Genomic DNA, 25,169 nt, shown 5'->3' with positions numbered 1-25,169 from the left:
TTGACCGGCTCGCAGCAAAACTACCTAGGGGCCCGCGGATGAAAAGACACTGCATGACCATCACACCCACTTGGGTTCCTCTGCGTTGCTCTATGTGTGGTCTTACATGGTGACAGCAGTTCTTTTTGTCTTTCTCTCTTCCTTGATTGACTTCTTTCTTTGTTTTGATATGAAAAGACGGTTTAGCCGGCCGGGCACATGCAATTGTGTAACTTCAAAAACAAGTGATCGGGTATCAGCACAGCAGATGCCAGACGTGTGTGTCCACTGGAGGAGAGGGCGTTGGTACGGACCCAGTCTGTTCTTAACAGTACTGACAAAGCTTGAGAAAACAGTGGCGCATCATTTTGGTTGAAGGTGTTCATTTTGCTGCGCTGCTCTAATTTTGTGGCTGCTTGGTAAACAAATTTAACAGCAGATTAATTCAGCTTGTGCAAAGCAATTTCTGGATGGAATTGACCCAACAATCATATCAGAGCCAGTGTTGTGCTGTGAAGTGAAGTTAGTTCAGATTCATGGGAAAGGTCCTGCATACCAACTTTGCGTTTGGAGGGCTGCGGTTCAAGGGGAAATAGTGAGTGTATTTGGGAGCTCCAAGAGATTCAACAAGTTCCATGATGGGAGAACACGGTACATAAGAGAAGGGCCGTGTTTGTACCTCAGGGGCATCATGACCAAGTCAAGGAGTCCTTAATGGCTTAAACTGTCAGTTGAGTCATTCAAATAGTTTGAGCCCAATTACCCTTCACTCCTCTGTGTCAAAACCGATGGGAGGAACAACCGCTTCACTTGTATGATACAACCTGTGCATATGTGTGTGCTCAGGTATGAGCAATCATACCTGGGCTTTGATTTGTTGGACTGTTTTAAAGGCTTTCTGCCCACTTGGTGGAGTTTGTACTTTTCCCTGTGCCTGCGTGGTTTTTCTCTGGGTCCTCCAGTTTCCTCCCACATCTCAAAAACATGCTTAGTAGGTTGATTGAACACTCTAAATTGTCCCAAGGTGTGATTGTGAGCACGAATGGTTGTTCATCTATGTTTGGCCTACGATTGGTTGACAAGCAGTTCAGGGTGTACCCAGCCTACTGCCTGAACACAGCTGGGATGGGCTGCAGCATGCCCGCGACCCTCGTGTGGCGAATTGGTTCAGATAATGGATGGATGTTTGACTTCAAAAATGGTCTGTGTGAAGAAGCCTAAAAAAATCACACAAAAAATAATACACACATTCCAGTGTTGCAAACTTGAACGCCTTCCCAGAAAACTGAATGCTATTATAGCTGCAGATGGGCCACTAAAACCACATTTTCTTCCATTTGCAGTTTACCAAGCTATCATGTGTTGGTTTCATAATACTTTTGTTCAAGTCATGTTTCACTGACATTTAAAAGCCTGCCTTCTGATGTTGATGAGCAGTTGTTTTCCCTCTAGTCTGAAAAGTAACTGTTCAGGACTTGTACTGTACACTTTCTTTGCTCAGTAAAACGTGCAAATCCACCGCCGGTAGAAACCCAAGATGAGTCGAAGTCAGCTCTCCGGAAAAAAAATAAATAAATGTTTGCCCAGTTTCAACAATTACCCATGGAGATTCCAATTTGTGGTTTGTGGTCATTATGTGACACACTGAAGATTGCCGCCAGACTTAAAAGGGTTCTGTGCAGGTTCATGGAATGGTGTTCTTTTCTTGTTTATTTATTTACTTTGTTTTTGAATATATAGAAGGAAAAAGAGATTTCCACTTGACAAAGACATGACAGGTACTCTATCACGGTTTGTGGGACTGGATTTACTTTGATGTGCACCCAAATGGGTTGATTGAGTTTCACTTTTCAAAAGTTAATTCTACTCATGATTGTTGGTCATTGTAGCATATTGAAAGATGACTTTGGTTTCTGATGATAATCAAGTGACCATGTGAAACAATTGAATTAACGAATTATGTCCAATCAGTATAGCATTTAATTAAAATCTCAGGGAAATCTCAAATAAGACGATGCCATCATTGTCATGCATACAAATGCCCCCGGGAGTGTTTTTTTTTTTTTTTTGTCCTTGTCAGTGTGGACAACCCAGAGGAATTTGTATTCCAATACAATAATCTGGAGGTGGTAATGCAATTTTTATAATGTGGGACATGATGAGTTGTAGTTGTGTATGAGGATTTGAAAAGTTTGGTTTCAATCCATTAATTTATTTGTTTGTTTATTTTTCGTGTATGTCGATGAAATGATTGAGAAATGTAAAAAATGGATTGGAGGAATACAGGATGTGGTCTAAAATGAGAAGTTTTAATCGCTCATCCTTGCTCATGAAGTACTGTTTCAACAAACCACATTGAAAGATGGACTTTCATTTGGACTGAGTGACCATGCTTCATTGAGCCCCGTACACCCCTCCTCCCCCCCCCCCCCTTTCTCACAGGAGGTAGCAGAATGGTAATTGGACTGCAGCTGACGCTCGCGTGCCTTTACAATCCACACCAGGCAGTTACAAAGTACATGTGTTCACACGCTTGCCTACTGAAGCAAGAAAGGTGCAAAAACGATCTGAGGAGATAGATGACTGTATAATTGAAATAAACGTAACTTTCTTACTCCCTACACTCTTGTCAATGTTAACAGTTTTACACAGCTTGCAAATTCCACTATGAGTTCCAGGCTCCATTCTTGTCACCCAAGTCTGCACAGATTCTCCAAGGGGGGGAGGAGTGTATTTGTGGGGGTCTGTGGACTGCCTCTCCACCTGCTATGCACCCTTTGTCATCAGGATCGCCTCCTTCATTTCAATGACAAAGTTGCTGAGCCCTTCATGCAGCACCCCCACTATCCCCTGGAGCTCCTCTTGTTAATGTCATGGTCCCTAAGGTCATTGCATCTCCATCACCCACCTTGTCGTCTCCACAGTTTGTGATATAAAGCAGCCAAAAAAGCACGTCTGCTCCACATTTACGACATGACATTTGTAATAAAAACTACATTAGTGTAGGCAAGCAATTTTACTTGCATGATTGAATTAATCCAAGCAGTGATCATTAAGAAAATTTGTCAAAAAAATTTAAACCTGTAGTCCATTTTACACTGCTACAATGTAAAAAAACTAAGTATGGCTTTTAAGAGAGATGTATTCAAGCTGATTAATTTTTGTCAGTACAGGTCATCATCTGATCAACAAAAATCACATATTTGAGAAAAAAATCTATTTTCACCCCCGCCCCCACCCCAACTCAAATTGCATCAGCAAATGCCAAATGTCTACAGATTTAAGCTTGATTAACCATTTCACCATCCTTGTTCCAGTTATCAAGGCCACTGTTCAAGTGTTTGCTCAGCAGCAGATGCTCGTATGTTAGTGCAGAAAGAGCCTGCTTCCCCAAGGCAAACAGACAACTTTAAAATGCTGATAAAATACATCACAGTAACACATTCACAAAGTGATGCCGACCCCAATTATTTTTTTCACCAGAGAAAAACAAAGAACAGCAATTAGCAGACGGGAATCACACAACAAAAGAAGCTGCCTATCATATTCAAGTGTAATCTACAGCAGTGGTTCTCAACTGGGAGGTCAAGACCCAAAAGTGAGCTGGAGACAGCTCATGAGAAAATTGCATGGGATCGTATTCATATTTTTGTTGTTTTGGGGTATATTTAAACTTCCAAAATATTGTTCCTCACTTCTAATGAAGGGGATCGGGACTTTGTAAGAGTAGGAAACTGAGGGCCCCGGGGTGACAAAACCGCTGGTCGAGAGCAACTCACTAAGTGTGATTTTGGAAATGGACTCTCCTTACTTTGGTGGTGTACTATAACACAAAGATGACCGTGTAGAACAGAAGTGTTCCTCTTCTCTGATTTTAATCACAGACTTGTAACACGAGTTTTACTAGTGACTTTATATGAGAGACCAATCCACAGAATACTGGCTGGCTTCAATTGCTTTCTATTAGAGTGATAGACACAGAACCCTAAACAGGATTTGTGGTACATAAAATTTGAAAGAAGGCAATAGTGTGTACAAACTTCCACCACAATTGCATATTATAGCAGATTTGATCAGACTTGATGTGATCTTCTTGTGTCTCTCTTGGGGCTTCATGATTCGTGAATGGGTGGTAATTGAGTGTTTTGGCCTGTCTCAAGCTCGGACCAGATGGCATGCTCATAAAGCTGTGGCCAGTTGCTGTCTGAGCACAACTGAATTTGCAGGGTGGCAATTTGCTTGGAGGACGTAGGCCTCCGTGATATATTATTTGACAGCAAAGATTATTGTGAAACGAGCACACGCAAGGTGTGTGTGTGTGTGTGGGGGGTCAGCTGTTTGGGTAACTTGGCAACAATACTGTGACCATCACAATAGATTTAACGGCATATCTATTTTGTCAAAAGAACCTTGAAGAAACGGATATGCTAACACTCAAGGTTTGAAATGTTGTTTTGTTTTTTGGAGGGGTAGACATGTATGTATGTATGTTTTATAAATCCGCTCTGTGTGCCCATGTTAAGTTCTGTTTGTTCTTAATATGGGATCATTAAGTTTGCTAGTCCATCTTAACTGGCTTTGCACTCATAAGACTAATAGACCCTTCCACGATGGCCTATTAAGCCTACATTTTACAACTTTTTCCAGCTCTCTGTCCTCTAGGTCACAATGCGCAATGAGCATTTGAAGTCAAAATGTTACGTTGAGGCAAAACCTTGCTTGTGTGTAAGATGAATGTATACTTGAACATTTGAGACTCACTTGCCCGGGTTGAAAGCAATTGTTGCTGCCACAGTGAGGTCATGGTGTGACTAATTGTCTCAATGCATGGAATAGTAATGTCAGAACTGGCGCACATGGCCGCTTTGTTAAGTTATGTCTGAAGGGGAAACACTTTTTTGCTGTACCACGGTACTGGGAAGCCAGTGTGAAAGCAGCTCATGATGAGCGGCAAAGAAATGTACACTTCCCGAGGTTAGCATGTGACTAACCATCATGACAGTTTTCAGTGAAAATAAACCTTGAACAAATTGGTGAAGTGTTACTACATTTGCACATCTGTCTGAAACAGCAACCAAAAATGTGGAAGTGTTTTGGTAATTGCTTAAGTGGGTTCAAGTTTTACCAAACTCTTGGTTAATTCTTCTGTTTTAACCCTCTGCAAGACACCATTAGTGACACCGTCATCTGGATATGCCTATGTTATAAAACGGCTTTGATTTAATGCAGCAGCGTGCTTTAACTCCCTGTTATAACAAACATTGAATGACATCCATGTGCCCCCTTGTTATTCGAAGGGCATATAATAGAGCAGGCTTTATTTTGAGCAAGCTACCCTCAAAGAAAGGGGGAGCGAGGTTGGCACACGTCATGAATAACCAAACAATGATGTTAAAGTGTGCGCGGGTCAGTGTGTGTTTGTCTGAGACGTGGCTGAGCCCGGAATAATTCTTTCTCAAGTTCATTGTTGTGGCACACTTTTTAAATGCTCGGTTATGTATGTGTGTGTGTGTGTGTGTGTGTGAGGAGGAGGATCGTGCACTCTTTGTTGTACTTATTTTTTAAGGGGGAGAAAGAGAGGGAGAGAGAGAGAGACAGAGAGAGAGGAGGCAGCTTGGGTTCTGGGTGGGTATTGAAAATTGAGGAAGGAAGCAAGGCTTGCTCGCGTGCTCGCTCACGCACACGCGCCGAATCCCTCTCTCTCCCGTGTGTCTCTTTTTGTCCATTTCATTCCCACTCAAGCCACTGGGGAAGAGTACATGAGGATATATGCAAGAGCTCTCGACAAAGAGTCGATCTTCTCACATGTGTGTGAATGTTTTTTTGAAACCCGGTGGACTTTTAGCGGATGGTGATCGACAGACGAGAATTTTAATCATGTTACAAATTTAAATTACAAGGGGATTGATTTTCTTTGTTGTTCCTCCGCCTCTGTGGAAGGGACTGCCGCAGCAAGATGGGTGCCAAAGGGAATTTGCTCCCTTCTGCACAACTCCAACTATTTTTTTTGATGGCGGTTTTCAACTCGATCTGCTGCACGACTTTGAAATACCAAGTTCATGAGGAACAACGCACGGGGATTGTCATCGCGCGCTTAAAGGACGACGTCGCTGAAGTTTTATCCAAACTGCCAAGCTCCGTATCTCTTCGTTTCCGTGCCATGCAGCGGGGTAGCATGCCATTCTTGTCTCTGCGAGAGGAGGACGGAGAGATCAGCATCAGCTCCAAAATTGACCGTGAGAAGCTTTGTGAGAAAAATGTTAACTGTTCCATTGAATTCGACGTCGTTACCCTGCCGACGGAGTACCTGCAATTATTCCATGTGGCGGTGGAAGTGTTGGACATAAATGACAATTCCCCACACTTCTCGCATGCCATCGTCCCCATTGAGATCTCTGAAAGCGCATCCGTTGGGACACGGATACCGCTAGATGGTGCTGTGGATGCGGACGTTGGAGAGAATTCGCTGCACACATACGCCCTCAGTCCCAACAACTTTTTTAAGATCGACATCAGGACCAGGACAGATGGGGCTAAGTATGCAGAGCTGGTGGTGATACGAGAGCTGGACAGGGAGGTGCAGTCTAACTACCAGTTGCAGCTCACTGCTTCAGATAATGGGGTGCCTCCCAAATCTGGCTCCACATTGGTGAAAATTAGCATTGCTGATTCAAATGACAACAGTCCAGCATTTGAAGAGCAGACATATGTTATTAATTTGATGGAAAACTCTCCTCTTGGTACTCTTGTCATTGATTTAAATGCTACAGATCCAGATGAAGGTACTAATGGAAAAATAGTGTATGCTTTCAGCAGTCACGTCCCCTCAAAAATCTTGGAGAGATTTAAGATCAATCCAGAAAACGGACACATTACAGTGATTAAAAAGGTGGACTATGAATTGTCTCCCTCCTACGAGCTTGATGTTCAGGCTCAGGATTTGGGCCCAAATTCCATTCCTGGGCTTTGTAAAATTGTTGTCAAAGTGGTGGATGTCAACGACAACAAACCAGAGATAAACATTAACCTGATGACACCAGGTAAAGAGGAGGTGGCCTACATCTCAGAGGGTGCACCGGTAGATACCTTCATTGCATTGGTGCATGTTGACGACAGTGACACGGGGCTCAATGGCGAAGTGGTCTGCCGGCTTCACGGCCACGGTCACTTCAGACTCCAGACAACATATGAAAAGAACTATATGATTCTCACCAATATTTCACTAGACCGAGAGAAGAGGTCAGAGTATAGCCTGACAATCATAGCGGAGGACCGGGGCTCGCCAAGCCTCTCCACGATCAAACACTTTACTGTGCAGGTACTTGATGAAAACGACAATCCTCCTCATTTTGAGAAGAACCGCTATGAGGTGTTCAAATCCGAGAACAACTCTCCAGGAGCATACCTGACCACTGTAGTGGCCTCAGATCCAGATCTGGGCACCAATGGCCAGGTGACATATGCCATAATTGATGCTCCGGTGCAGGGGAGCTCCATCTCGACGTATGTCACTATTGATCCCTCACATGGTGCCATTTATGCCTTGAGGACCTTTGACCACGAAGACGTCAGTCATGTCACTTTCACGATCCAGGCACGTGATAGGGGAAATCCTTCCCTCTCAGCCAACACCACTCTCCTGGTTACAGTTTTGGATGAAAATGACAATCCCCCTATCATCCACTCCCCCTCCCTCCAGAATCAGACTGCTGAACTTCCAGTCTGGAAGTATGCATCTCCTGGTCAGTTAATCACAGCGTTTCAAGTCACAGACCGTGATGCTGGTGCTAATGGGGAGGTGAGTTGCTCCATTATTGGTGGAAATGACGATGGTCTGTTTGTGATGGATGCTCGGCGATGTGAGCTGAAGACCAATGCAAGCTTAGAACAAGCGCCGAGGGATGTGATGGAGATCAGGGTAGAAGTCCAGGATCGAGGTACCAATCGACTCACCACAGGGGCTCTCCTCAAGCTTACTCTGCAGGAGAATATGGACATCCTCCCCACTCTTGATCCCACTGGTTCCAGCCACTCCTCTCATGATCTCTCTCTCATCATCATCATATCTCTCGGAGCAGTTTGTGCTCTGTTGCTTGTTGTAATGGTGATGTTTGCCACAACTCGTTGTGCCCGGGAAAAAAAAGACCCAAAGCACAACTACAATTGTCGCATGGCAGAAAACAGCTATCAGAAACATCCCAAGAAGCCAACAAGGCACATACACAAAGCAGATATTACTCTGGTCCCAACTATCAATGGAATTCTTCCTGTCCAGTCTCACCCGCGCTCCCCGTCAGCCTCCCCTCTGCCCGAGAGGGGCACGCTTGGGAGCAGGCAGAGCCATCACAGCCGTCAGTCATTGAACAGTCTTTTCACCATTTCCTCCAATCACGTGCCGGAGAACTTCGCCCTGGAGTTGGCTCACACTGCACCCCCTGTTGAGGTAAGACATGAGAGTGTTTTTGGATGTAGATTGGGCGGCACGTTTTTTTTTTTTGTTGTTGTTGTTGTTGTGTTAGGTTAAGTACTGCTAATATGCAACTTCATGGCCACTATTTGTCATTTAGATATCAAAAGAGACACTGTGGCATATTCAGTCCACAAATCACATTTTACATCTCCAGCGCATGTTAAGAATGTGTTTTTTGCCTCCCACATTCTAGTACCTCCATTCAGTAAGTCATGCCCCCTCCCCTTTGTCCTACACCTTCATTTAACATTGTCTTGTGGTCTTGCTTGTTTGACACCATTCATTTGTCCTTCTTCATATTTCCCCTTTTTTTTCTTTTCTTTTCTGTTTTGTCTGCCCTTGTTTGTTCTCTGGGGATTGTAGCAAGTCTCACAGCTTCTGTCCATGCTCCATCAGGGCCAGTACCAGCCACGTCCAAGTTTCAGAGGCAACAAATACACCCGGAGTTACAGGTAATACCTATTTAGAATGGAAGTTTGGGGTTACTTTTATGATGGAAGTAATGTTGTTTGTTAATTTTGCTTTGACTTAAAGAAAATTTTCAAAAATTAATTATACATACGTATTTGAATGAAAATCCAAATTACAGTGGGTTTTTTTTTCCCCCCCAAATTTATTGCCAGTGATGGTGTAAATGTGTGTGTCTTTGCATGTGCCCTGTGAATGGCCGGCGACCAGTCCAAGGTGCAGTCTACCAAGGCCAACTAGGATAGCTCATAAATTGGATTGGATTGGATACAACTTTATTGTCAAATGTATTGTATGTGTAACTTACAACACAGATGAAATTTCTTCCCTCTCATCATAAAACAAAAATAAATCATAAACTGCAAATATATATTGTATATCATGCGGGGGCAGTGGATTTTGGACCTCGGGCTTCAGTAGGAAATGAAATGACCTAATCCGCCTCTCAGTACCACCACTCACAATCATGGCACAATTAAAAAAGTACATATCAATAAAATTGAAAAAACACACTGCAACATCCATCTATCCATCTTCTACCGCTTATCGGGGCCAGGTCGCGGGGGCAGCAGCTTTAGCAGGGAAGCCCAGACTTCCCTCTCCCTAGCTACTTCTTCCAGCTCTCCCTGGGGGATCCCGATGCGTTCCCTGGCCAGCTGGGTGACATAGTCTCTTCAGCGTGTCCTGGGTCGTCCTCAGGGTCTCCTCCCGGTGGGACATGCCCGGAACACCTCACCAGGGAGGCGTTCAGAAGGCATCCGAATCAGATGCCCAAGCCACCTCATCTGGCTCCTCTCGATGTGGAGGAGAAGTGGCTCGACTCTGAGCCCCTCCCGGATGACCGAGCTTCTCACCTTATCTCTAAGGGAAAGCCCGGACTCCCTGCGGAGAAAACTCATTTCGGCCGCTTGTATCCGTGATCTCGTTCTTTCAGTCACGACCCATAGCTCGTGACCATAGATGAGGGTTGGAACGTAGATCGACCGGTAAATTGAGAGCTTCGCCCTTTGGCTCAGCTCCTTCTTTACCACGACAGACCGATACAACTGCCGCATCACAGCAGACGCTGCACCGATCCGCCTGTCGATCTCTCACTCCCTCCAGCCCTCACTCATGAACAAGACCCCAAGATACTTAACTCCTCCACTTGGGGCAAGATCTCCTCCCCGACCCAGAGGGGGCACTCTTCCCTTTTCCGACTGAAGACCAAGGTTTCAGATTTGGAGGTGCTGATCTTCATCTCAACCGCTTCACACTCGGCTGTGAAACGCTCCAGTGAGAGTTGGAGAGCCCTGCTTGAAGGAGCCAACAGTACCACATCATCTGCAAAAAGCAGAGATGCAATACTGAGGCCACCAAAACGGACCCCCTCAACGCTTCGGCTGCGCCTAGAAATTCTGTCCATAAAGGTGATGAACAGAATCGGCGAGAAAGGGCAGCCTTGGCGGAGTCCAACCCTCACTGGAAACGATTCCGACTTACTGCCGGCAATGCGAACCAAACTCTGACATCGGTGGTATAGTGACCGAACAGCGCGTATCAGGGGGTTCGGTACCCCATACCCACGAAGCCCCCCCCACAGAACTCCCCGAGGGGCACGGTCAAACGCCTTCTCCAAGTCCACAAAACACCCTCTGTAGTTGGAACACACCCTCCGGTCCCCCTTTTTAAAAAGAGGGACCACCACCCCAGTCTGCCAATCCAGAGGCACTCTCCCCAATGACCACGCGATGTTGCAGAGGCGTGTCAACCAGGACAGCCCCACAACATCCAGAGCCTTGAGGAACTCCGGGCGAATCTCATCCACCCCTGGGGCCTTGCCACTGAAGAGCTTTTTAACCACATCGGTGACTTCGACCACAGAGATAGGAGAGCCCACCTCAGAGTCCCCAGACTCTGCTTCCTCCAAGGAAGGCGTGCTGGTGGAGTTGAGGAGGTCTTCGAAGTACTCTGCCCACCGGCTCACAACATCCCGAGTTGAGGTCAACAGCGTCCCATCCCCACTGTACACAGTGTTAGTGGTGCACTGTTTCCCCCTCCTGAGACGTCGGATGGTGGACCAGAATTTCCTCGAAGCTGTCCGGAAGTCGGCTTCCATGGCCTCACCGAACTCTTCCCACACCCGAGTTTTTGCCTCGGCGACCACCAAAGCTGCATTCCGCTTGGCCAGTCGATACCCGTCAGCTGCCTTTGGGGTCCCACAGGCCAAAAAGGCCCAATAGAACTCCTTCTTCAGCTTGACGGCATCCTTTACTGCTTGTGTCCACCAGCGAGTACGGGGGTTGCCACCACAACAGGCACCAACCACCTTATGGCCACAACTCAGATTGGCCGCCTCAACAATAGAGGCATGGAACATGGTCCACTCGGACTCAATGTCCCCCGCCTCCCCCGGGACATGGGAAAAGCTCTGTCGGAGGTGGGAGTTGAAACTCCTTCTGACAGGGGATTCCATTCGACGCTCCCAACAAACCCTCACAATACGTTTGGGTCTGCCAGTTCAGACCGGCATCTTCCCCCACCATCGGAGCCTACTCACCACCAGGTGGTGATCAGTTGACAGCTCCGCCCCTCTCTTCACCCGAGTGTCCAAAACATGCGGCCGCAAATCCGATGATACAACCACAAAGTCAATCATTTAACTGCGGCCAAGAGTGTCCTGGTGCCAAGTGCACATATGGACACCCTGATATTTGAACAAGGTGTACGTAATGGACAATCCGTGATGAGCACAGAAGTCCAATAACAAAACACCACTCGAGTTCTGATCGGGGGGGCCGTTCCTCCCAATTACGCCCTTCCAGGTCTCACTGTCATTCCCCACATGAGCAGTGAAGTCCCCCAGCAGAACAAGGGAGTCCAGCAGGAGTACTCTCCAGCACACCCTCCAAGGACTCCAAAAAGGGCGGGTACGCTGAACTGCTGTTGGGTGCGTACGCACAAACAACAGTCAGGACCCGTCCCTCCACCCGAAAGGCGGAGGGAGGCAACCCTCTCGTCTCCCGGTGTGAACCCCAGTGTGCAGGCACTGAGCCGGGGGGCGATGAGTATGCCCACACCTGCTCTGCGTCTCTCACCGTGGGCAACCGCAGAGTGGAAGAGAGTCCAACCCCTCTCGAGAGAACTGGTACCAGAACCCAGGCTATGTGTGGAGGTAAGTCCGACTATATCCAGTCTGAACTTTTCTACTTCACACACCAGCTCGGGCTCCTTCCCTGCAAGAGAGGTGACATTCCATGTCCCTAGAGCTAGCCCTAGGCTAGAAGGGTCCCCGCCTTTGGCTGCCGCCCAGCCCACACTGCACCTGACCCCTTTGGCCCCTCCCATGGGTGGTGAGCCCATGAGAAGGAGGACCCATGTTGCCTCTTCGGGTTGAGCCCAGCCGGGCCCCATGGGTGCAGGGCCGGCCACCAGGCGATCGCCAACGAGCCCCACCCCCAGGCCTGGCACCAGAGGGGGGCCCCGGTGACCCACGTCTGGGCAAGGGAAACTGGGTTCCATTTATTTTGTTCTTCATAAGGGGTTTGTGAGCCGTGCTTTGTCTGGTCCCTCACCTAGGACCTGTTTGCCATGGGTGACCCTGCGAGGGGCATAAAGCCCCAGGCAACTTAGCTCCTAGGATCATTGGGACACACAAACCCCTCCACCACGGTAAGGTGACGGCTCACGGAGGGGCACGCTACAACAATGCAAAAAAAAATAAAAAATTCAAAAGGAGAGAGAGGCATTTTAATTATTTGGCATCAAATAAGCAAGGGACATAGTTCACCCTTCCTTCAAACGAGTTCAAACCTCGACAGTACAATACCATTTGGAGCAATTCACAATCTGTATTCATCTAATAACATGACAAAAACAAAGGTTGGCAAAAAGTAACAGCAACCTGTTTATCCACCTTTTGCCATTCATACACTCCAACAGAATAGGTCATAGCTCCCTGCAAATATATCCGCTTTGTGTTCAACTACACAAGATGTCACATTGAGTAAGTACATTTGTGACTTAACAGAAAAAGATCATCATTTCAGTATGCATATTTTTTTTCAGATGATTCTTGTTTGGTGGTTTACCGTGAGATTTTTTGTTACGTAAAATAGGTGCCTTGGCTCCATCAATTGGAAAATACGAATCTCTTCATTACCCTCCTTAATCAAAGATCAAATTATTCATAGTGTCTAGTATGATGCACATAGACTGTCACAATTAATATCAGATGGGGAAAGAGGAGTGATTATTATACATATTATTACTGGAGGCATAGCATCATGGTGCGGGGCCCCGCTGCATTTTTGACGATATGCAAAATGGGGCAGCCCGGTGATCGGGTTGTTACCGCATCGACCTCACAGTGCAGAGGTACCAGCTGTGATTCCAGCTCCGTCCTTCCTGTGTGGAGTTTGCATGTTTTCCCCGTGCGTGCGTGGGTTTTCTCCTGGGACTCCGGTTTCCTCCCACATTCCAAAAACATGAATGGCAGGCTCATTGAACACTCTCAATTGTCCCTCGGTGTGAGTGTGAGCGCGGATGGCTGGTCATCTCTGTGTGCCCTGCGATTGGCTAGCAACCGGTTCAGGGTGTCACCCGCCTACTGCCTGAAGACATCTGGGATAGGCTCCAGCACACCCCGCAACCCTTGTGAGGATAAAGCGGTTCAGAAAATGGATGGATAGATGGATATATGCAAAAGGCTCGTCGTGGCACTGAAAAAAAATAAACATTAGGTTATAAGTTACATGTATTTTGTTTTGACGGTTTTCAAAAATTGATCCACTCCGACAACAAAACTGTCATAATCCATTGAATGTGGCGTACCAGCGGATACTCTGGTTTTATCAAGTATTTGGTTTGGTTTTCAATTCAACGCTTTACATTGCAATTATCAACAAAACTTTTCAAGGCATTCCTATCGCTATGAGTCGCCTTAAGTATTTAACAAGATATACAATTAGTCAGTATTTCATGATAGCTGCAACAAATGATTTCTTATCCCACTCAGATATGCCCTGCACGAGATGGATAAATTCAGCCTCAAAGACAGCGGTCGTGGGGACAGTGATGCAGGCGACAGTGACTACGAGCCTGGCAGGGACTCACCTCTAGATAGACTCCTTGGTGAGGGACTTGCTGAGCATTATGCACCTGATGTCCATCACAGAACCCACACAGGTACCCCCTGCCCCATTAGTGCTCCCCTCACATACTTGCCTTCAAGTTAGGGCTGGGTGATTATGGAAAATTGGTGATTACGAATCATCCATTGCTAAATAATAGACACCGAATAGACATACATATAACAGTGATCCGATAGTGGATATCATTCAAAATCTTTCGGTTGTTGAGGTCTCCTTGCTCCAACACATCTATTGCAAATAATCAGTCCATCAATTAGCTCTACAGAAGGTGTACAATGATCCTGATCATTTGAATCAGGTGTGCTGAAGCAGGAAAACAGATAAAACGTCCACAATAGCAGCCCTCGATGAAAGAAAAGTGTGTTCACTGCCATAGGGACTCTATCGGTAGATAGTGTACCCGATGTCTTTTTTTAGACATTGCCACCCTGCAACGGTTCCATCTCCCCGGTCCTCTTCGGAAACAATTGTTGCAGACCTGGAAGAGCCTGGTCGGCTTTGTGTTTTTGATCTCATGAAAGCTCTCCCTCAGAGGACTGGATTCTTGAGCAGTGGTAGAAGAGAATATTTATGTGTTGGGGGAGCTCTCTAGAGATTAGCTGACCACTTCACACATGATACAATCAAAACTGTCGATTCAAATTTTTGTATACAGTGATCCCTCGCTATTTTGCGGTTCGTTTATCGCGGCTTCGGTGCATCGCGGATTTTTTCAAACATATTCATAAAAATAAAAATAAAAGAAGAATTTCGCAAACGGTCCACGAGAAGGAGTGAAAATCAGCAAAATAACAGTGAGTCACATGGAGCAACGTATACAGTACATGTTGGGTGAGAGGGGGGGGCTGAGAAGATGTAAAGCCATGTTGATTGGCTGTGCATCTTCTTACCACTGTGGGTTACTCTTTGATCTTTAATCAAGTGTTGTTTACGATGCTGCTAGTGTGTGCGTGCGCGTGCGTGTGAGTGTCTGTGTGTGTGTGTGTGTGGCTGAGAGAGAGAGAGAGAGTGAGAGAGAGAGAGAGAGAGAGAGAGAGGAGGCTTATAAGAACAAAAGCAAGTCTCTTCCATCCTTAATTGTCTAATCATCCTTAATTGACTAATATAAACAGTCTGCTGGGATCACTGGATTTTTTTGGATTTCTTGCATTTTTTTTTATGTACAGTGAAAATCCTCGACAACAAAATAATGTTTGCAACAATAAATTTTTCACAACAGGGGGTTTTGCACTGTTGCAAATTTGATCTCAGATGTAAGCACACACACACACACAAACAAACGTATGTGTACACGCACACACAAACGTATGTGTACTCTATTTTTATTCCAATAGTGCATAAGTATGAGCACACACTTATTTGACACTTCATATTGTCAGTGTAGAAAGAAAAAAGGGAAAGAAATTGTGAAATTTACGATCATCATTCACTTTCATTTGCATCAATTTCTTGGATAATGTCTTTTATTTTGCTTCGTCCGTATTTCATTTTGATCACTTTTACCCTCTCTTCCAGCGTCAGCGCTCTTCTTGTCTGAGCTGCTTGACATCCAAAGGTCCGTTTTGTAGCCATTTTAGCAATGCAACGTCCTTGCTGCGTCTGAAACGAACAATAACAAATACTTCCTGGATTACTGCGCATGTGTAAACCAGTGTGGTGGTTGCTGTTGCCGTTTCCGAATGAAGCAGTAGAGGTCGCTGTTGGATTAGACTTCTTTGTAGTGAATGTCTTCACGAGGCTGGAGCATGGAAAATGATTTCGTATAACGCAACAGGGGGGTTTTTTTCGTCGTATGGGGGGCAGGAGAATGGGAATGGTGTTAATGCATGAAGATTTTTTCACATTAGGGGGTATTTTCGTGTAGGTTTCGTTAGAGAGGAGTTTCACTGTATATGTTAATTGGTCGCTACTTCGTGGATTTTCATTTATCGCGGGTGGTTTTGGTCCCCATTAACCGCGATAAACGAGGGATTACTGTGTGTGTATATATACAGATATATGCAAAAAAAAAAACAATTCCTCGTCTCACCCCTCGGGTGGTGTCCGTCCTCCATTCAGCTCGGGTCCTCTACCAGAGGCCAGGAAGCTTGAGGGTTCTGCGCAGTATCCTTGCTGTTCCCAGCACTGCGCTTTTCTGGACTGAGATGTCCGATGTTGTTCCCGGGATCTGTTGCAACCATTCATCTAGTTTGGGGGTCACTGGCCCGAGTGCTCCGACCACCACAGGCACGACTGTCACCTTTACCTTCCAGGCTCTCTCCAGCTCCTCGCTGAGCCCTTGGTATTTCTCGAGTTTCTCGTGTTCCTTCTTTCTGATGTTTCCATCACTTGGGACCGCTACATCCACGACAACGGCTTTCCTCTGCCTATTATCTACGATCACGATATCTGGTTGGTTCGCCATTACCATCTTGTCAGTCTGGATCTGGAAGTCCCACAGGATCTTCGCTCTGTCATTCTCCACCACCTTCGGAGGTGTTTTCTTTCCCATTTTGACCTTGGGGTTTCCAGTCCATACTCCGCACAGATGTTTCGGTAGACTATGCCAGCCACCTGGTTTTGGCGTTCCATGGAGGCTTTCCCTGCCAGCATCTTACACCCTGCAGTTATGTGTTGGATCGTCTCAGGTGCCTCTTTGCACAACCTACACCTTGGGTCTTGTCCGGTGTGGTATATCTGGGCCTCAATGGCTCTGGTGCTCAGGGCCTGCTCCTGAGCAGCCAGGATGAGTGCCTCTGTGCTGTCCTTCAGGCCAGCCCTCTCTAGCCTCTGATAGGGCCTCTTGAGCTCAGCCACTTCAGTTATGGTCCGGTGGTACATCCCGTGTAGGGGCTTGTCCTCCCATGATGGTCCCTCTTCCAGCATCTCATCCTCTGTTCCCCATTGTCTGAGACATTCTCTGAGTACGTCATCCGTTCAAGCCTTCTCCTTGATGTATTCATGGAGCTTGGATGTTTCATCCTGGACAGTGGCTCTCACATTCACTAGTCCCCGGCCTCCTTCCTTTCGGCTTGCGTACAGTCTCAGGGTGCTGGATTTGGGATGGAACCCTCCATGCATGGTTAGGAGCTTTCGGGTCTTAACGTCCGTGGTCTGAATCTCTTCCTTTGGCCACCTTATTATTCCTGCAGGGTATCTGATCACTGGCAGGGCATAGCTGTTTATTGCCCGGGTCTTATTCTTGCCATTGAGCTGGCTTCTTAGAACTTGCCTCACTCGCTGGAGGTATTTGGCCGTAGCCGCTTTCCTTGTTGCCAGTTCGAGGTTGCCATTGGCTTGTGGTATACCGAGGTACTTGTAGCTGTCCTCAATGTCTGCTATTGTTCCTTCAGGGAGTGAGACCCCTTCAGTGCGGACTACCTTTCCTCTCTTAGTCACCATCCGACTACATTTCTCAAGACCGAATGACGTCCCGATGTCGCTGCTGTAGATCCTGGTTGTGTGGATCAGGGAATCTATGTCCCTTTCGCTCTTAGCATACAGTTTTATGTCATCCATGTAGAGGAGGTGACTGATCGTAGCTCCATTTCTGAGGCGGTATCCATAGCCTGTCTTGGTGATTACTTGGCTTAGGGGGTTCAGTCCTATGCAGAACAGCAGTGGGGAGAGTGCATCAACTGGTATATGCCACATTTGATGGACACTTGGGTAATTGGCTTGCCATTGGCTTCAAGTGTGGTTATCCACATCCTCATCGAGTTCGCAACGAAGGCTCTTAGGGTCCTGTTCACCTTATACAACTCCAAGCATTAAGTGATCCATGTATGTGGCATTGAGTCATAGGCTTTCTTGTAATCAATCCAGGCTGTGCACAGGTTGGTATGTCGGGACCTGCAGTCTTGTGCGACTGTTCTGTCAACCAGGAGCTGATGTTTGGCTCCTCTGGTATCTCTACCAATGCCCTTCTGTGCTTCGCTCATGTATTGATCCATGTGTCCACTTATCTTAGCCGCAATGATGCCTTCCATGTTGTGGAGAGACAGGTTATTGGCCGATAGTTGGATGGGACTGCACCCTTTGAGGGATCCTTCAGGATCAGGATCGTTCGCCCTTCCGTTAGCCATCCTGGGTGAGTCCCATCCCTCAGCAGCTGGTTCATTTGTGCTGCTGAGGCTCATGGAGTGCTGTGAGTTTCTTTAGCCAGTAGGTGTGGACCATGTCCGGGCCTGGTGCTGTCCAGTTCTTCATATCTGAGACTCTTTCCTGTATGTCTGCCACTGTTATGGTAACTGGGTTCTGTTCAGGGAGGTGTCTGTGCTCCTCTCTCAGGGTCACCAGCCATTGTGCACTGCTGTTATGTGCAACCTCCTTCTCCCATATGCCTTTCCAGTACCTTTCAGTTTCCAGTCTTGGTGGGTCAGCTCTGTTGTTAGGACCCTGCCACTGAGCGTACACTTTCGCAGGTTGTGTTGCGAACAGCCTGTTTATTCGTCTGGCCTCATTCTCTTTCGTGTACCGCTTTAGGCGGCTGGACAAGGCGTGGAGCCTTTGTTTGGCAGTTTTGAGTGCCTCAGGTATGGTCATCTGGATGTACCTCTCGGGTATCGGCCTTTTCATCACACCTCTCTGGGCCTCCGTCAATTGACTCATATCTTTCCAAGTCGCCTTGATCTTAGCCTCCAACCGTCTTTTCCATGGTGGGTAACGTAACTCATGGCTTCCATGGTTGCTCTTATCGTCAAGCATCTCTAGGATCACTGATGCTGAAGCGTATATCAGCTCATTGGTTTCTGTGATCGTTATGGTGGGGATCGCCCTCAGTGCTGCATTCACACTTTCTATGAGACTTTCACATGGTACTTCACATAGCCGTTGTAATCGGTTTCTAGGTGCCCAGCTTTCATTCTCGCCATGATCTTAGCTTTCAGGTCAGTTGCTGCCTCGCTCAGCATTTCATTCATTGGGGCTGGCCTCCCAATCTCATCATCTGCATTCATTGGGGCTTGCCTCCCAATCTCTGGTATGACCTCCTCCTCTGATCTGGCAGCCTGGGGCCCTTCACCATGGAACCTGCGTTGTACCTCATCAATCTCAAGTTGTGACAGCAGTTGCCGTTTGTGGATGTTGGAACACTGGGCTACTAGTTGTTTCGTGGTCAACCGTGACTGTGGGTTTCGAAGTAACCATTTAGCCCACATTCTCTGCATGTAACCCCTCTGACTGGGGTTGCTTGTTATCGCATCTCACCCATCTCCGCTTTGTTCCAGTAGCCCATTTTTCATCAAGGTGCTCTGGTTCCCCAGCACCTGACGCAGACCTTGTTTGGCCGGGCGACGTCTGAGCCGGCATGTCTAATAACTAACACCACACTGGATGGTGTTATGTGCTCATTTTTTTTACCCCAAGCGGGATTCGAACCACCATCTCGCGTACGCCAAACCGATGCCTTACCAACTGAGCTATCCAGCCGCCTGGGTATATATATATATATACTGTGTGTGTGTGTGTGTATATATATATATATATATATATATATATACACACACACACACACACACACCAGTACTGGTAGTTCAAATTTGTTCACTGTAGAGGACATTTGTAAACCTAAATTTCTCCCACCCAGTGCATCTCATCGCATTAACTCCTTTTGTGATCAATAGAGGACATTCAGAGCGTTCCGATGATACCAAAGTTGTAGGGTTGGGGCTTTGTTACCATGATGTCACCGTAGAAGAAAATGTCTTCCCTCAGTGCAAGCATGTTTTATGGGAAGAGGAAAAGTAAGTGTTTAATACTTTCCCCTGTATTGGGTTCCGATGTCCACTGTAGAAGACACATCATAAACTAAAAACAAAAATAAAAATTTTAAAAATTTCTTCTGCAGTATTCCAATTACTTCACATAGATTGGGGAATTTCAAAATCAATGTGATTTGATTTTTTTTTTCCTGGTCGTCAAGAGGATATACAGTATATATGTATATAAATTGAGAGGAACTAAAAAAAACAAGGGAAAAAATTTCTGCTGTGCGCACATTGGTCTGTTCAGTATGCGCCTTTTGCCCCTCCGACCATCACCAAACATTCACACCCAGCCCCCTCCCCTCAGTTACTGGTCGGTGCGCTCTACGTCCTGGGCTAAGGCCGCCCCTGTTACCTGTTGATGTAATCCTACAGCATTTGTGTGTGGCTCTTCTATGAAGTAATGTCAGTCCCGAAAGTAACTGTTTATTTCCTATAAGCGTGTCAATGACATCTTAGGTTGCATTAGCACATGAAATGTCTCAAAGACGAAGTATCTTTTACAGTGGTACCACTACTTATGAAATTAATATGTTCTGGAAGAAATTTCTCAACTAGAATATTTTGTAAGTAAAGACGCATTTTCCATGCAAATGCCCTAATCTGTTCCAAGACCCCCAACATTCAGAGATAAATGTTTTATAAAACATCTACATGCACCAAAATATTTCACAAATGCATGTTACGATTTGATTATTGCACAATAAATGAGAGTTTTGCATCATGTAAAAAAACAAAAATAAAGAATAAAAATGATGGTCATTTAATTTTTACCTGCACCCTAAGCATTTATTTTGCCCTCTTTGGTTCTTGTTCTCTCTCAGAATTGTTTTTTGACTGGCGTTTTGTAAAGAACTGATCCAAGGACGTTTGCTTCGAAAATGTCCAAGGCAAACATCAGCACAGTGAGCAATCGTCCGACTGTTTTTTCTGGGTGATTCACATTTACGTATAACTATCACAACACCTCATGGCCCGAGTGGCGAATGACGGTGACACTGCATAGACGCATATCAATCTACACGCATCGACACAAATGGTCAAGGTCCCTCTTAGCCAATGGGATGCCAGGATGATGTTCGGAATAGCCAATGGCAGATCAGCTATAAGTATGTTGCATTCAGGAAACTCAAAGCTTCGACTAGCATCCCATACTGTATTTTTCCCTCTCTTATCTTAACATTTCTTCCTTTACAAGAGGCAATAATTTCCTGTTGAGGCGTTACGTAACCTGAAAATTCCGTATTGAAATGTTCATAACTAGAGGTACCACTGTTTTTAAATATGAAGCGTGTGCCAATTTTCTTTTTGTTGTGTTTCTTAAATTTCACACTCAACTCCAACCGGTTGTATGAACTCGTTTAAAAGACAGGCAGGCAGGGCAGAATTACATTACATCACACGCTTGCTGCACAAGCAACATTCGGGGTGTTTTCAGAATGTTGGGAACTTGCAAACACACCACATCGTTTAGCGCAATGATCCTTTTCCGTTGATGATAATGTTTGTATGATCGTGAGAAAGCAAAATCGAAATCATGATTACATTTCGATCCTGTGCCCAGCCCTACTTCAAGTGCCTTTTTTTCTGTCTCGTCTCCTGTTGTGGTCGTGTATTTTTTTATTGCAATCCAGGAAATTACAAAGTTTGCCAAGGAATAGTCTTTGTGCGTGCAACAGTAATAATAGTAATAATGTTTTATTAATGAGATTAATCGTAGGCACAGTGAACAGTTGACATGAAGTTTGACTTCAGTCCTCACTTTATGTGCTTCCATTGTCAAACGTTAAGCCCCCCAATATAATTCATCCAGTGTTCTTGCAGCTTTATTATTATTATAATTATTATTTTTTTATTATTATTATAAATGTATTTACTTATTTACTTTTTTTTTATTAGGATACATACCTCATTGATATGAAGTAGTTGCTGTCTGTTGTTCGGTAACAAGGTTATTGCAGCTGTCCTCGCACAAAGCATACAATTAAACATAATTCTAGTCTATGACTGCTGAAATTCATTCACACGCTGTAACATTCCCTCGTCTCCAGCCGGTATGAGTCACCGCTCACAGTTTGCAAGCAGCCTTTTTTTCCGTCACGGAATTCTCCCCACAGCCATCAATTGACACCATATTTGAGCTATATCCCAATTAAAATTGAATCAGACACTCATGACCAACACCTCCTCCCTCCTTCCCTTTTTAATAGTTTCATTGCGAGGCTGCGCTCATTATTCATTCTCCTCTTAACCACCTCCAAGCCTTCAACTTTGCGCCATGCAATGACGAATGGTCTTTTGATGAAAAAGTAGTAATTTAATTGCCACGTGATGACTAGTTGCCATGCAGCCATTTCTGAACTGCTCTCATATTTATATCGTGCATTACATAATTAAAGCTAAACTATCTTCCACTGTGTAATCTCTCTGGCTTCCACCCTTCTGTCCCCTGCATGGATGATTTTGAACAGTATTCAGTCACTTCATTGTCATTATGGACACGGTTTCCACTGAATCAGAAATAACGTCTAAACTAAGCATGTGTATATTTTCAAGTGGCTTTACTATCAGATAATCAGGAATATTACGTCGTTTTTCAAATGATCATGATGATATTTCATTTCATAAAATCAGTCAAAAGCTATAGTAATTAAATAAAATTATACTTGAGTTTTCATTGTAGTCGCTGGAGTGTTTCACACTCTGAATGGGTTTCAGAAAGCAAAAGTGAGATACTTTCTTGTGAGATAAAAATAATACTATGTCCTCTGATTTAATTTAATAGAAGAAAAGCTCAGAATAAACCCATGCAAAAGCCCCAGCTTTCAGTTTTTAAATAATGGCAACATACACTTGGATGAGCAGGTTTCAATGATGATTTTATTTTTACACTTAAATCTTTGAATTTAAACATTTGATTTGACCCTTTTATCAGCTCATCATACTGTATGCAGCAGCTTCCCTATCCACTGCAAGCACATGTGCGGTTCTTCTCTAAGATGTATAATAAATGTGTCATTCATGGTAATGAGCTGATAATGAAGTCCCTCAATGGCAGACGTAAGAAGAGCATGCTTCTAATGACGGCTTTAAGATGGCCTATTTAATTTGCCTCATTTATTCTTCTGAGATTTTCTGTGAAATGTACAGTATTTTTGAAAAGAGAACCATGAAAGGGAAATGCCATCAAAAATGTGATTTTGAATGGCCAATGGCCATTGACAGACTTGTCCGATTGCCTCTTAATAGGATATGTATGGCTCACAACAGATTTCCACAGATGTTGATAGCAAAATAGGTGAAAAGAGAAAGGCAAAATAATAGCTGGTGACATCACAGAAGTTCCAGACTCTGTAACTTTTTTCTTCATATAAAGCCATAACTAATATTAACCGCTATTTCATTGTCACTGTCTTAAATTTAGCCATTTTAATCAGAACTTCAAAATATGCACAGACATACGCTACTCACTAAAAGTTAGGGATATTTTGCTTTCAGGTGAAATTTATGGAAAATGTAAAAGGTTCATGCTACAGTGATATCATATCATAAAAGTTGAGCATTTAAGTAGAAGGATGCAGTTGTAATTTCCTCTTCTCCAACAATTCATTGAAACAAAAGTTAACAACTGTATTTGAGGTCATGAAGAACGAAATTAATATGCTCATGGCAACACGTTAGCTATATTTCAATAGTTTTTTAAAAAAAAAACTTTCACAGTTCAGTTTTTGAAAAATTCCATCAGAGATTTTTTTTCCCGAAAGAATAGCCACTAAACTTCACATGAGAAACCAATGTTAAAATAATCACACACTTTGCTTACTGACACAAGAGTACGTAAACTACATATGTCTATTTCCTGATATCTTACCAGAAATTCCCACTTTTTTTCCAGCTATGAGGCTCTGCACAGAGGATTGTCGTGTACTGGGTCATTCAGATCAGTGCTGGATGCCCCCACTTGCGTCCCCAGAGTCATCATCCTCCGACTATCGAAGCAATCTCTACATTCCCAGGGATGAAGCCTGCCAGCCCACTGACCAGTCTCAGGACAACACTCCACAGCCATGCATTGAAAATGGATCTGGCCGGAACCAAAGCTTCTCCACCTTTGGAAAAAACCTGGGCAGAGAGAGCACTGCGGAAGAGCAAGCTGAAGTTAACAGTGGGGATGAGGCTAGAGATGAAGAACTTTGCGGAGCTTCATCGTTGTTCTCTGAGATGAGCAGTATTTTTCACCGCCTGCTCCCCCAGAGTTTAGATTCATATGGCCAAGTTAATGAGAAACAGAAGGGGACGAGTTTCAGTAGTATTGGTGTATCAATGACTGGATCTTTGGATCGAAAGAGGGATCATCTCCCGGGCAAGACCAACCCCTCCATCCACCAGCAGGGTGTGGCAGCCTGGGCTGCCAATACACACTTCCAGAATCCAGGAAATGGCATCATTCCATCTGGTCACCATCAGGGCGGCAGTTACTACACCCTGAAGCCGTGCACCAAGCTCAGCTGCCAGAGCAGCAATCACAGTAACTCACAGGCAGTCAAAAACAGTCAGAACCCCAAATCACACAGCTGCTCCATGCTCACAGCAAGAGTCAGCCCCACTGGGAAACAACCTTGTCAGGCTTCAGTGGCAACACCCGTGCCCATTCCTGGCCCATCATCCAAATGGCTTCCTGCTATGGAGGAAATCCCAGAAAACTATGAAGAGGACGATTTTGACTCTGTACTGAGCCATCTACAGGGAAAACGCAGTGACAGCCGCCATGAGCTGGTGGATGCCAGTGAGTTAGTCGCTGAGATCAATCAACTTCTCCAGGATGTCCGGCAGAGCTAGACCCATGTTTTTCTTTTTTTTGGGGGGGGGGGGGGGGGGGGGATTATAATTTTGAATATTATATATATCTGTATGATCTGATCTGTCTTTTACCTTCAGACAAAGATTGGGGGTGAGTGGTTGACAAATTAAAATGCTGAAAAATGAATAACAAGAGACCTGTAATTGTCATGAAAGTTGCATTTCAAATGTATTAACTCTTATTTAAATGCTAAATATCCCAAAAATATTTGTAATTGTTGGATGGTACACAATGTACATCATTCCACTGTATTTATCTTTGTATTTTAAAAATATTATTATAACTTATATTTATATAAAAATGTAAATACATTGAACCAAAGGTCTATTTTTATATATTGAATGCATGTCCAAAACATTGAATCAAAAGTTGAATATGTGATTGACATTCTGCCTATTTAAATTGTTTATGTATTGTGATATTATTATTTCTATTATTATTGTATGCATACTGTACATGTTAATTGACCAGTTGTAATTTATGTAGTCTGTGGAAAAATAGACATCACGCAAATA

General features: G+C 44.9%; 1 protein-coding gene across 2 annotated transcripts; it reads left to right on the top strand.

Moving 5' to 3' along the window:
• Window positions 1–107: 107 nt before the first annotated feature.
• pcdh18b (protocadherin 18b) lies at window positions 108–24,646 on the top strand. Of its 2 annotated transcripts, none has more exons than XM_086131506.1 (4): window positions 108–8,422; window positions 8,846–8,901; window positions 13,914–14,029; window positions 23,689–24,646. In XM_086131506.1, the coding sequence occupies exons 1-4, from the start codon at window positions 5,936–5,938 to the stop codon at window positions 24,630–24,632; spliced, it is 3,603 nt and encodes a 1,200-aa protein (XP_085987632.1). In that variant the 5' UTR covers window positions 108–5,935; the 3' UTR covers window positions 24,633–24,646. The 2 variants fall into 2 exon arrangements, with proteins under 2 accessions (XP_085987632.1, XP_085987623.1); XM_086131497.1 differs by having other exon boundaries at window positions 109–8,422; window positions 13,914–14,083.
• Window positions 24,647–25,169: the final 523 nt, after the last annotated feature.

This window comes from Hippocampus guttulatus, chromosome 2 (assembly GCF_054856545.1).
Source record: "Hippocampus guttulatus isolate MCC_2025c chromosome 2, RoL_Hgut_1.0, whole genome shotgun sequence".
In the NCBI taxonomy this organism is placed as follows: Eukaryota; Metazoa; Chordata; class Actinopteri; order Syngnathiformes; family Syngnathidae; genus Hippocampus; species Hippocampus guttulatus.
Note: the sequence above shows the minus strand (reverse complement) of the source record. Positions and strands in the feature narration are given on the sequence as shown.